The sequence below is a fragment of the Mauremys mutica genome, chromosome 1, assembly GCF_020497125.1.
Source record: "Mauremys mutica isolate MM-2020 ecotype Southern chromosome 1, ASM2049712v1, whole genome shotgun sequence".
Taxonomy (NCBI): Eukaryota; Metazoa; Chordata; order Testudines; family Geoemydidae; genus Mauremys; species Mauremys mutica.
In genome coordinates this window covers 217,373,105-217,387,110 of record NC_059072.1, presented here as the reverse complement: position 1 = coordinate 217,387,110, position 14,006 = coordinate 217,373,105, and the positions used below count along the sequence as shown (strand labels likewise).

The following is a 14,006-nucleotide window of genomic DNA, read 5'->3' as shown; positions in this document are numbered from 1 at the left end:
CAGGCACAATGATAAATACTTAGGCTGATGCTTCATTAAGAAATTGAGAGGTCTGGAACTTTGGCCCCTTGGAGATGAGGGAAATGGGAAATATGCTGAAGGGAAGAACATACATGAATATTTCAGGATAGTGACAGGACACGTTAGGCTTCTGATCCACTCATTCAGTACATTTTGGTGAACGCATCCACCATGATATGCTTAGTTCAGGTCCTCTCATCTGGAATGCCTTTCTAGGCTCCTGCTGCCTAAGGAGAAGGCAGGTGAAATCAGAAGCCTTAACTTAGGATGGGAGTGACTGTGCTAGCCTGGAATTTTGCCAGATGGCAAAAATCAATCACCACATCTGCAAAGCCCTCAGAGGAGCTCTCCCTCTCCCCCCATTCCCTAACTTTCACAATGCTTAACTCTCTTTGATCCTTTTATGTGTCATGGTGCCTTCAACAAGCCCAGTTCCATTTGGGTGATCTGTTTTAAGGCTGCATCTTGGCATGGTGCTCCCATGAGTTCAGTGGGCTGGGTTAAGCCACAGTCTCACGAGTAGGGGGAATGCTTGGCACTGCAATTGGTCCAGCAGGCACCAAAAGGAGAAAGGGAGGGGAAGTGAAAGAATTGAGAGGCATAACAATTAGTGACATCAGATTTACTAGGTCACCTATTCCATTCCCTGACAGAATAGGTTTACTCCATACAATACATTTCTAGTGCTTTGTCCGATTCATTGTAAGTAAGTCCCAAGTGATGGGCTTTCACTAACTCAGTTCCAGTGGAGAAGCAAATTATTTTTTTTGCTGTGGTTAGTAACTATGCAGGCAACCAGTGATCAGGAAGTGAAGTGGGACTGCTTATGCATTCCTATCCCTTTATAGTGAACAAATGTAAACAGGAGAAAAATGCAAAACAAATCTACCTGAGCTGCCTCTGTGCTGTGGTGAGGCAGATCCTCCCTCCCCACAGAAATCTTTCTGGATTGGCAATTGAGAATGAAGTTTTAAGAGCTGTAAGAATTCTAACTGAAATTCACAAGGCATTTATCAAAGTGGATCACAAACACAAAGTTATTTGGTACTCTGAAAAGAAGCCAGCAAAGTTTTCTTCAGAATTTAAAATTAGTTTCACTCTTTTAGAAAGGTTTTGCTTTTAATTTTTTTTTTTTTTTTTTTTTACACCAGGACTCCTGTGGGTAAGATGGTGTTACCAGGACGACCATTTGCACCAAGAAATGTTACAGACTTGAAAGTTGGAAACCTGGTGAAATTCTCCCATCCAGCAGGGAAAATCAGTAAAGGAATAATCAAGTACTTGGGGCACCTGCTTGGGAGAGAGGATGTGTATCTTGGGGTAGAACTGGAAGGCAGCGAAGAGGGAAAACATGATGGAACATTTCAGGGAACACGATACTATCTCTGGTAAGATTAACCCTATAATTAGTTTAAACAAAAAAGCCTCTTACTATTCCCCTGAAAAATCTGTAATTTATGGTTCTATAGATATCAGAAATTATTAATATATGTCACAATGTAATGTTCTGCTGATAAATAGATTAGGTTTTATTTAATCAAAATATGTATAAACAAAGCAAATGTATTTTTAAAACCATTGATCTTGTTCTACTATTTCATTTCTATTATACCAAATGAGCAATGCAGATTTTTATTTTGTCTGGCAGAAGTTGGTTAACTGGAGGTGACAGTTCTAGTCTGTACTATTTACCTCTTCTGTGAATGGTCTACAGAGTTATTATGGAGTCAGCAAGTTACTGTCATGTTTCTCAAAACAAGCAATTTTAATAAAAGTATCATAGATTTTTACCAATTAACTAACAGTAGGAGGGTTTCCCCACAGTGAATAGTCACCCATTAAACAAATTGCTTAGCTAGCAATGTTTCCATTTTGCATAATACACTGAACTACAATACAAATATAGTTTAACAAGTATAGTATATGCATATGCTGGATTAACCAGTTACTGCAGTTTTAGAACTAATGACTCAAAAAAGTGGAAAACAGAAAACAAAATATGGATGACTCAATACGTCTGTTTAACAAGATTCCATCTCCAATGATCAGGCACAACTCCCCAGATAAGTTATTGGTTTCCAAGACAAAGGTTCTTTGATAATCAAGAAACACAAGAGATGCCTGTTATAGATTGTTTTTAGATTGTTCTTGAACAGCAACCATTCCTATAACACAGTTAAGCCTCAACATCTCCTGTGATGGAACACACCCAAATGCCCATCAAAATATATAACATTTTAAAAAGTGAAGTTAGCCACTACTTAGAAAGCAAAGCAAATATCTCTTCATCTGTTCTTGAGGCAGCAGTCACTCCTCAAAGTTTTCCCGAGCTTAAATCACTTTATAAACTGAATTGGATCAGCCCTAGGAACCAACAGAGAGTCAGTTTTCATTTGAGGGGACTTCTTCAGGGCCACCAGAATAAGAAGCAGAGAGCAGGACCAGATACAGAGTCACCCCAGGTATCCCAGTTACACAACTAACATTGATAGGAATCATTAATGGTAATCAGGGGCACAAATCAAGACTCCTGGCTGTCCTGGATCAGAGCGAACGGATGGGACCTCTACTCAGAGATTGTTAACATCTCCTTTGGCAAGGAGAAACTGCCCCCAAACCTAAAGCATGCCATTGTCTGGTCAGTATAAACCACTATACAGACTGAAATACATATGGCATCCAAAACACGATATCCATTTTTGTCCTTGTTTCTCTCACTATTGCTGCCCCTTGTTTAGGCTTCAGTCCTTTTGTATTCCTGTTAGTGTGTGAAAATTTTGAAACTTCCAAATTGAGGTTTTTACAAACAGGAACAACAATAATAATAATAAAAAATCACATCTGTGATTTTTCTCCCTACTTTCTCCCTCAAGAACAGAATGATTCTTGAGAGACAATGAGCCCATTTTCACCGCCAGGTCAAATGAATAAACTTTCAAATGTATTTAGGATAAAGATTGCAATGCATGGTATGGCCGCCTATCCCTGCTTGCAAGTTAATAGTTGGGGCACTTACCAAATCATTTAGCATTTCCTAGACCAGACCAGCAAAAAGGGGTGTCAAGTCATAATAGTCTTCCAGGTTCATAACATACACATTAGGCCGAATCAGCAGACTGAGTTCAAATCAAAGGTGAAAAAAATGGTTTTCACTTTGATTTAGGGCAAAGTCCTACTGTTAGTTCTGCAACATTTGGTATCAGTTGAAATTTTGCATATTTAGGAGCAACAAAAGTTTGGAATCCAGATCTTTCAGATCCAAGAGCAGAATTTTATTCCGTTAGCAAAACGAGTTTGCTATTCTGATTTGCAGAAATGAAAAATTTTCACTTTATTTAATTAAAAATCATGAAATACACCCCATACATGTGCTTTATTTGGAGCGAGGGAGGAAAGCCGCATTTTGTTCTTAACTACTGTGGGGGTTTTTACATGAGCCTTAAGACAGACCTTTTGTGACCATTAACTGAATGGGTTGTATGGGTTTTCTTCCCCTAGCAAACCTAACAAAGGAGTATTTGTGAACTTCAGCAAGGTCATTATGGCATGGGAATAATGAATCCAGGACAAACCCCTCATATGAGCCTATGGACTTTTACAGCAAGTTACTGGCATGCTATGCCCTTTGACTATCTGCAAAGAAACTAATTATATTGTTATACACAGTGCATTTGCTAAAAGTCTATTGATGTATTTCCTACACATTTTTATAGAAATGTTTATTTTAAAATATTTTCTGGAACCTTTGTAGACCTTTCTGTAAAATAAACGTGAAGTGTTGTCATTCCTGAAGGGACACTCTTTAATGACTTGATTGGAATTTACTTACCTGACAACATAGCATAATCAGCAATTTAGCAAACCTTCTAAATAAGGAATTACCTGTTAAATAAACACCCATTCCTATAAAACTTCACATAGCAGATCTGTAATATACCAGAAGAAAAAGACTCATGCAACTGAAAATCTGAAGTGTTTCACTTATAGGAATGTTTTATGGAAATAGCTTCCTTTTGCTTCTGTATATAAATTAAGACCTGATCTACATTAGAAAATTTGGGTTAATTAAACTGGCTCAAACCTGTAATTTAGTTAAGTGTAAACCCTCACTTAAAATTGGTTTAAGTTAAACCAATTTAAATAGGGGATAAGCCACTTTAAGTGCATCTAGAGGTTTGCAATGGTTTAACTACACCAATTTAAAAATTAATTTAGTTAATCTACTAAAAAATGTTTAATATAGACAAACCCTAGTTATCTCAAAGTATAGGACACGGATAAAACCAAAATTCAGCCTTTGCAACATTTTAACTGCAGATATTTGCTACTCTAACTTCATTATTATTTTAATGTTCAAATTAAAAAACCCTATTTGTTCACGTTTAGCACCATGAAGCATGCTCTTAAGGTAGCATAACAATGAGCTTTCAGGAAAAGATACTTGTTTAATTTTGAGAAATTAAGGGCTTGTCTACACACAAAAGCAGCATTTGTTTAACTAAAAGTGTGGTTTAAAAAACAATGTACTGAGTGCAAATCCCAGCATGGACAATCATATCAATTTAAACCTTGTTTATATTATTTTAGCATCAAAGCTAAAACCAACGTAAACCAGATTTAAACCAATGTAAATGTCTCACACACAAAGGTCTAGTCTACACCAGGATATTTACCAACCTAGTTAAACCATTATTATTGTGTTTGTGGCTGCAAACCAAAAAAAGTCCAGTTACTCTAAGAGTGTTGACGAGGCATTATATGAGTAATTATGGTGGTATAATATACCAGTATAGTAATTCTGGTACATTTCCCTAGTAACAAGCCCAAGTTGTACCATTTTAAATAAATTAGTTTTAAAACTACACCTTTAGTTAAATTAGTGCAACATTGGGTGTGGCATTGTGAAGTAATTAGAGGAGTTTGTAGTGTGGAACAAATTTATATCTCGTTCCATACTGTATATTCAGTACTTCAATTTCTATTTGGTGCTGATTTTCCAGCTCACATGCTAAGCTGATGCTTCATCCATTCACATTCTGTTGAAAGCAAAGTGTTAAAACGTATCTTGTTTCTTCCACCTTGCCACAACAAACACTGCAGCTGCAGTAGGGATATTACCGGTAATGTTTGATTTGTAGACTACATGGGAGCAAAGTTTACCTGATCAGAGCTGGTTTCCTTTGACAAAAAACTTGATGGACATGGGAAGTTTTGTCAATGCCACATTCTATAGGTCAGGCTCCTTGTAAGAGGTCACCTTTTTAGTGATTGTAGATGGGGGAATAAAGCATGCAAGGAAGAGCCTACAATGGAGTCACGGGGGACTGATGTGTGAGAGGGGGACAGGGGCTCAAGGTATGGAAGATGCCCTGGGGGACCAACGATGATGGTATAGGGCGTAAGCAAAGCTCCTGAGGCAGCATCCAGCAGATGAGTGAAGGAGAAAGCAAGGGAATGTTAGTTTTCTCCAAACTTCTGTATGGGACAGACTGGCAATGGTCCAAGTGCTTCATCAGTTCTTCTCCACACCTAGCTAATCAGCAGCTCCTCACACACTAGACAAGGATGCAGCCCACAAACAAACTTAACTCTGAACTTATAGCTAAGCTTGTACAGCGAGTATGAACTAGAGGAAGTGAACCTGCATGCTGTGTATGTTGAAAGTAAATGTAAGTTTGTCATGAAGGTAAAGAGTCTGCGTGCAGGCGCTGTGTTTGAAAGTGGGGAAGACCTGTACATTGAGGTTATTCTAGATGTTTATGTAGCCTAATTTGATGATTTCCTTGATTTTTATTGATTGCTGTAATACAAACTGCACTTGTGCAACCTTAACTCTAAGTCAACCAAGTTTGTGTGGTAATATTATGTAAGACAATCCCTTCCCTCATAGCAGGTTATCCCCCCCACCCCAGTTATGCTACATTGGCTTTTTAGAAGCTTGAACATTTCTTCATTTGCTACAAAACAAGAACCCAAGAAACTACAAAAACATTCAGGTAGCTCCCACAGTGGAAACCATTGCTCTCTTCACTGGCATTGGCAGCACCAGGAGGACCCATGCTTGCTCAGTTACAACATAATGGTTTAGATTTTAGGCAATAGTCCCAAACTAGAGTTTTGAGCTAGATCAAACTGGGGATCCAGAATTTGCTTGGGATTAGTTAGCTTGACTGTTCCCACTGAAGTCAATGGTTAAACACCCAATGAGTTAAATGGGAGAAGAGTTAGGCCAACTCTTAACACTTCGGAAAATCCTGCTCATGGAGCTTGAATAGTCCTCAGTCAAAGAACGGAAAATCTTTGATGCAGAATTCAATAGACATCAGCAAGCCACTATTTGAGACTGATTTTCATATAAATTAGATGAAGTCAGTTGTCTAGCCACGATACACTTAACCTGAGAAGCCACAATTAAAGCTAGTATTTACCTAGCACCATACTTCAGATAGAACTGTTAAAAGGATCAGCTGAAAAGAATAATTCCTATAAAACCTACCATATCACACGACAAATCAATGTAATAAACCTTATAGTTTGAAGCAAGATACCGTGCTAAGGAAACTACTTTTGCAGTGATTTAACAGTCACACCTGAGTCATTCTTAGGAAAAAATGAAAAAAATTCTACACCATTCATTCAATAGAAGAACCTTTTCCTCAAGCCTCTTGGGGAGGTGTGGGGTGGAAATCTACAATAAATGTTCAACTGCCATTAACAGCAGCATTTTCTGGAATCAGAATGTTCTCTGGCTTACTGCTGAAAGGAAGAGACACCAAAACACTTTGTGAACATCATTTATGCACAGTCCCAATCCTGCAATCTGATCTGCACAAACCACCTTTGACTTTAGTGGGACACCACAAACCTCTAAGGTCTGCCCCTGTAGATCCACTTGCAAGTTTGGGGCCCAAGTCCAACATAGAGCAGTTGTTCAGGGGGAATATATTGATTTACAAGGACACAAACAAAAGTGTGATATAGCTATGGCTTTATGGAGAATGCTACACTTTAACAGAAACATGTTTAGTTGTCAAAGCAAGAAAATTTGGTATTTTGGAAATGTCTTCTACTACACACGAGAACCAATGCAGGAAGTGACGTTTTCTTAATTTATTAATTTATTTTTTGCAGAAATCTGCAACTTTACGAGTATGCACTCTCTGGAGATACCATGCATGCATCGCCTCTTAATGCTTTTGTACAATTTCATCTCTTGGTAATAATCTCATTCACAGCATATACATCTAAAAACTAAAGACATCATATTTACAGGATTTAACAAGATCTTGTCTTGTTGTTTTAATGAAAAAATTTAACAGGGTTTCACACAGCAGGAAATATGGATTAGATACATCGATGCCACCATAAATAAATAAATTTCAAGAACAGAGTTTTAAAAAATTATTTCAGGTCTTGAAAATCCAAAATTATAATATTGCATTAACTCCAATGACCTCTTATTATTCAAACAAGTCGAGAAAAACCTACCTGTATTAATATTTATAGACAAGCAATGAGAATGCCCCAAACTAAAACATACAGCAAGTTTAAATCATGGCCAACTTTAAATAATTATGTTAACATTTGGAAAGGAAATAAAATAGGTGCAGAACACAGAAGCAATATTGACTACAAAACGCATTGTTTGCGTGCATGTCTTCTCTTTATGGGGTGGAGAGTCACAGTAGTATCATAGCACGTACATTTTACAGTCTCGGAGAAGCAGTTAAGTATCTATGAGTCCAACTGTCCACCTTGAACTATGAAAGCCATTTTCACATTCCTGGGTACACCAGTGAATATTAAAAAGGATCAAGATGACAATTTCATTTTTAACTTATTTGATATTCTCAAATTCTTTATTCCCCTCCCCCCCATTTTGTTTTGTCCCAATTTCAATTTCTGAATTCAGTTTCAAGGGATTTTACAATCAATCTTATTGTCCACATGTATTGCCATGGAAAAATTGAAATGAGTATAACTGGGACAGATACAGTAACTGAAAGAAAGCAATATATTTTTTAAGAAAACATGATTTAGTAGCACATGATTAGAAAGTACTAAGACTGAGACCAGCTCTTTAAAAATTATTACACCTTCTCATCACACTTCCCATCTTAAGGGAAAACACACGTACCACAGACACACAAATGCACAACTCAATCTGATCTTGGACTATATTTTACAAATTATTTTCTTCTTAGCCCCCACCCGCCCTACACCCTCCCAAACAAGCAAGGTTGATAATTACATCAAATTCGAAGCATAGCCAAGTTTAGGATTTGTTTTGGTTTGCTATACCCTGAAATATTGTTCAAAAGTCACACTCTGACTAAAACTTTTAAAGAACTATGGTAGTAGGAAGGGATAATTGATACTAATAGATGATAAATATAAAATAAGTTTTTATAAAAGTTAATTTAGATGAATAGTGAAATCCTTTTGAATACCTAAAGTCCAAGTAAGTTACCAACTGAACCATACTAGTCTAATAGCACAGTTGAGGGAAAGCTTGTTGTTAAAAATAAGTAGTGCATTACCACCACAATGGCATCGGCTTCCTGCCATCCACACACAAATACACTCAAAATGTTATACAATACAGTGCATTTTATATGCCAGCTGACATTAGGGTTTTGTGTGCATTAAATAAATATTACACAAAGAAACCTTTTTTGGCATAGTCTACATTTCAGTTGGAGTGTGAAAGGGTGTTGCCTGCTTCCAGAAAGTAAAATGGATGATCTAATATTCAAATACAACTTATGTTCTAACAAACTGAAGATTCAAGTACCATAAATAGTTCTTTTACTGCTACTGTTTGTGCATGGACATTTACAAGTAAATGAGTACAACAGAAAAAATTTTCAATACTTCTTGTACAACCAACAAATGAGAACTGAAAAAAAGCTCAAATAAAAATCAGCTTTGCTCTTAAAATCAACTTGCCCATTTGATGGCACTCTCCCTCACCCTCCCAATAGCATCTCCTCATAGGTTGCCTCTTTGTCTTCTGCTAGCTGGTGAAAGCTGACTAAGCCTAGAATGTCTTCATCCCATCAGAAACCATGCATTTAGGATTATTAGAGCTCACAGAATGAGAGTTGCAAGCATTTTTCTTTTTTAATCAACAGCATCTACACTGTCTTAAAACAAAGTGGCACAACTGTTCTCAAGCATGCTACTGTTACTCTCATCTGATGACTCATGTTAGTCATCATTTTTGCTATTCCAGCAGAAACTTAAGCAGTTAAAAAGTCAACATAAATAGGACTGAAAATTGAAATCATACAAAAAGAAAAGGCATCATCACTGAAGAACTATGACAGAACTGGTATTGTATTGAATACCTGAATAGACAACAGGTAATGGTGTTGCTAATCTCTCAAGGAAGAAAAATGTTTTAGGTAAAATGCGTCAACTCATCTGTTTTCCACACTGTTCCTTCAGTTTTGCCACACTGTCCATTTATACAAACAGAATTACAAAAATGTACTCTTATTTTTAACTTCATCTGGACAGCGGGAATTTTTTTCTTCTTTCACATATGAGCTCCTTCTCTCACAGTGCAAAATCATCATCAACTTAAAAAGAAATCTCAACTCTGATGCCTTTGACTTCATTTTGCTTATTAATGATGCACACTTCAATTGATCTCAAGCAGACTTATTAAATAGATTTTAGATTATGTTTAGGATTTAAGGAGTGAAGGAACATATTTCAATATCATACCAGATAAAAGGCAGTTCCAGATCTGAATCACAAGACAGCAGTTTTTGCTGCTATCTTTTTAAACTGCATGGAGGGAAGACATCAGAAAGGCAATACAGGCAAAACAACAAAAAACCCCTCTCCCTTTCAAATGCTGTGAAAATGTTGGATTTTAAACAACAAAGTTACAGTGTAAAAATTCAAATGCATTGTACCAGCTTCTTAAAAAAATCCTCAGTCACACAATTTCACATCATAATCATTCAGCTGCCCAAATCCAGAAGTTCTGATTTCACAAATAATGACTGCTTTATTATAGCAAACTGAAGCGTTTAAACAAAACTGATCATTTTATATAATACAATATATTATATGCATAAAAGTACCAGTATGGTTTTTAGTTTGCAAGTAAGTGTTTTGTATTCTTCACTGTATTGCAAACATTTCCTGACCAAAATAAAAAAATGCAGTGTGCAACTTTTCCAGATCTGCCATCTGCTATTTATACAGGCTGGTTTATTAACAATGTGCAAATAAACCTTTATTGAAGAGCTAATATTGATTCTTTTTCAGCTAAATCAGGATTGGGGCACAAAGTACCTTCTGTGCTGTAAACATCATGAATTCTTCACAAAATTGGAAGCTGAAAAGGCCTAAGTAACAGGGTGCAAACACTTCTCATACATAACCATGGCTGAGCTCAAAACTTCCAAAACAGAATTTGGAACAGTTCTGGCATTTGGCATACGTTCACTGTACTGCTACAGAGCAGTCTTAGGAGAACGTTATTTATAAAAGCATAATTTACTTTTAGCTTTACCACACAATGGCCTAATAAAAGCATGCAGCAATCTTTTCATCAGTAATATGGTAGAATTGGTTCTTAGTTAACTACCAGTGTTGACACTGCTTGATGAGCACTATACAAGCAAAAGGGATTGTAGAATCACCTCCGATTCTACTTTTTATAAAGGCTCATACAGTACCTCATTTTCGCACCAAAAGTCACAATCTCAAAACAGCAAATTTTTGTGTAGACTTAAATCACCCTGAAAAAAAGCAGCAATTACAAATACCCCTCTCTCTGTTTTTTATCTGTTGTAAAATTTACAGTTGCATTTTCCTGTCTTCTTTTTCAGTAGTTTACAATCCAGAAGCACAGGGAGCCTTTGTTTTCCAGCTAGCTGGGACCAGGTAGGTCAGCTATGGCTTCAGTTTTTCAAGATAACTGTAATATTTCACATCATTACTAAAAATTCTATACTTAAAAATTAAGAGCCACTAAGCAGTAACTGCAGCCACAGGATTAAACGGCAGCAATTATCTGCTTTCCTGTATACATTCTTCAAAGAGTGAATCCTTTCTGCTTTGCTCACTGCAATGGGATAAGAAAATAATATTTCCCTCCCCGCTCCCCAAATTTATTCTTTAGTGCAGTACAAGTGGAAACAGTTTCACATCTTTTCTTCCCCCCTTGTAATCTGAAAATAGTTGACTGGCAAAGGCCTGGCAGATGGACTGAAAGGTTCCCCATGTTTCCTTCTCTTATGGCTGTGGGCTCAAGAACTGGTTTTCAACCTAATGCAGACCCTTTCCAGATTCAGGTGTAATGTGGCATTTCACACTGCTCGCAGCGGTTTAGCGCTGGATGGTTCAGAAAGGTGCAGCTATCACAATTCCATGGAGCCCCTTCAAAGTCTTCATCTCTTGGCTGAGTCTGTGGAGTCTGTTTGGAGCTGGTTTGATGCTCTAAAGAAAAAATAATGTTATTTTTCAAACAAAGCCTTCATAAGAAAGTATACTATGCAATTTTAGCAAATATTTAGAGGAGTAGGTTAAGATACTTATCCACTAGCTAGTAGTTTTCAGGTGTTTTACATGGACATCGAAATGGCACTGTACAACTGGATTAGGATTTGAAATTCAGAATGTACAAAATACATACATTATGTATTTATTACCTACTGAGAAGGCAGTCCAAAGCTGATGATTGTTAGCAGGGAATGAATTCACCCCAAGGCCCAAGTAAATGCTATTCAATGTATGAGTCTGTACATGTATCAAATTAGGGGAATTTTCTACGAGAAAGTGGGTTTGAAGACTCCATGCTAAGTGCCAGGCATTCAGCCCCAAAACTAGTCTCCATTGGCCTGATGGCAGGAATCTTGACATCATGCAGGTCCATTGCAATGTACTCTTGCCCTGGTTGCCAGTAAATCAGTATACTAGACCTGAATGTAAAACAACATATTTTGCTTTGAAATAACTTGCTCTCTCATTAGGAATATGGTTTGTACAAACATGCCACTAATAGTGTCTAAAAAACTGCCATTTAGGAAGAAGAGTTTGATGGTTTTTCCTTCTGTTGTCCTTTTACCCATTTACATCAGGGGTCGGCAACCTTTAAAAAGTGGTGTGCCAAGTCTTCATTTATTTACTGTAATACATTTTACATTTACAGAGGCTGGCGGATGCACCCGGCCAGGACCCTGGCTGGCAGGGGCCGGCAGACAGAACTCCAGACCGGCAGTGGGGGTGGCAGATGGAACCCCCGACTGGCAGCGGGCTGAGCAACTCAGCCCACTGCCAGTCTGGGGTTCTGTCCATCGGCCCCTGCCAGCCAGGGTCCCGGCCGCCGGCCCCGCTCAGCTTGCTACCGGCCCAGGGTTCTGTCCATCCAGGCTGGCAGTGGGCTGAGTGGGACCGGCAGCCGGGACCCCGGCTGGCAGCAGAGTGCCACTAAAAATCAGCATGCGTGCCACAGGTTCCCAACCCCTGACCTACATCTCGAGTGTTTCATAATATTACAAAGAGAGATACTAACTTCAGAAGCTGGATAATTATTTTTAGTTTTTCATTTGATCAAAAACTTTAAAAAAATTCCAAAAGATTTATATTTTTTCTTTGAGACATGACTCCTTTTCCAAGTAGATTATTCTTACCATCAACTAGAATTTATTTATAAAAGCCTATACTTTCACACAGCACCCAATTTACATATTGGTCATTTTACCCTAGTGACTTTTTCCAAGAGTCTTCTTTCCATAGTTGCAAAGAGTCCTGTGGCAACGTATAGACTAACAGACGTATTGGAGCATGAGTTTTCGTGGGTGAATACCGACTTCGTCGTATGCATCCAAAGTGGGTATTCACCCACGAAAGCTCATGCTCCAATACGTCTGTTAGTCTATAAGGTGCCACAGGACTCTTTGCTGCTTTTACAGATCCAGACTAACACGGCTACCCCTCTGATACTTTCCATAGTTGTTATTAAAGACTGTCAGTAATTCATAACAAAAGATTTACCATTAAAAAAAACCCCAACAAATGGTCTAATGCACTATCCTGCATCCAAAAGTCGACACTGTAGGATGCCTCAAAGGAAGATAAATGCCACACACCTTTCCTACCCCTTCCTTTAGTCCAGGGGTGGGCAAACTAAGGCCCGCTTGACCCCTCCGCCTGCCCATCACTCCCCAGTCCCCAACTCACAATTCCCTTGATGAACACCATCTTCCAGCACGCAGAGCCACACTGTGCTGTTTCCGGTATCGGAACCCTGCCCTTATATGGCAACCCCCCCCATGCAGCAGTGCACCAATCCCCTCCTGGTCTTCTATCGCCCCACCTTTGAGAGCCTCGAAACTGCCTAGGGGCCGCACCTGTCCCAGCTAGGGTGCCTCCAACAATAGCAGTGCCTGGTACAGCCACCTTGGTGCCACTGCCAGCATGGCCCCTAAGAGTCCCCCATACCGCCCCTGTAGAGGCCCTCCCTCCCGCACCACACCCCTGAGTCCTCCCTCTCCCCACTTGGGTAACATCCCTTATAGAGCTCCCCCATGCTACATCCCATAGAGTCCCCCGCTCCCACCAGGAATTCATGGCCCGCCATATAATTTCCATACCCAGATGAGGCCCTCAAGCCAAAAAGTTGGCCTACCCCTGCTTTAGTCAGTGGTAAATTCCATGGAACTAGCATCCATGAAGTTATAGGGGAGGGACTGAGGAATCTGAGTTCCTAAACAAGATAAAGAGAGAAGGCAACACCCTGACAAGCAGACAAATGTATACAGTACACTTTGCTTAAAAAATGTTCATATGCTGTTCCTGAAAGCACTGATACTATGATGGTGCTATACTCAAATGTGCAGTATGAAGGAGGAATAAGTGTGTGTGTGTGTGTGTGTGTGTGTGTGTGTGTGTGTGTGTGTGTGTGTGTGTGTGAGTGAGTGAATGAGAGAGAAAGGAGTTTGTTGGAAGATCTGAGGGAGGGT

General features: G+C 38.7%; 2 protein-coding genes across 10 annotated transcripts in view; one reads left to right on the top strand and one right to left on the bottom strand.

Annotated features, from left to right (window-relative positions):
- The window catches only part of LOC123362613, a 57,230-nt gene that overhangs the window by 26,239 nt on the left and 16,985 nt on the right, over positions 1–14,006 (top strand). For 5 of the 6 annotated variants that reach the window (XM_045003113.1, XM_045003181.1, XM_045003045.1 and 2 more), the window contains exons 10-11: positions 1,173–1,409; positions 10,872–10,926. In XM_045003113.1, coding sequence (XP_044859048.1) covers positions 1,173–1,409; positions 10,872–10,926 — 292 coding nt within the window. Of the gene's footprint in view, positions 1–1,172; positions 1,410–3,519; positions 3,814–10,871; positions 10,927–14,006 lie in introns of those variants that run through there. The other variant, XM_045003379.1, reaches the window with a different exon arrangement.
- TAB3 (TGF-beta activated kinase 1 (MAP3K7) binding protein 3) overlaps positions 7,117–14,006 on the bottom strand; it is a 64,068-nt gene continuing 57,178 nt past the window's right edge. For all 4 annotated transcript variants that reach the window (XM_045003633.1, XM_045003558.1, XM_045003709.1 and 1 more), the window contains one exon: positions 7,117–11,481. In XM_045003633.1, the coding sequence (XP_044859568.1) occupies positions 11,333–11,481 (149 nt within the window). In that variant the 3' untranslated portion in view covers positions 7,117–11,332. The remainder of the gene's footprint in view (positions 11,482–14,006) is intronic.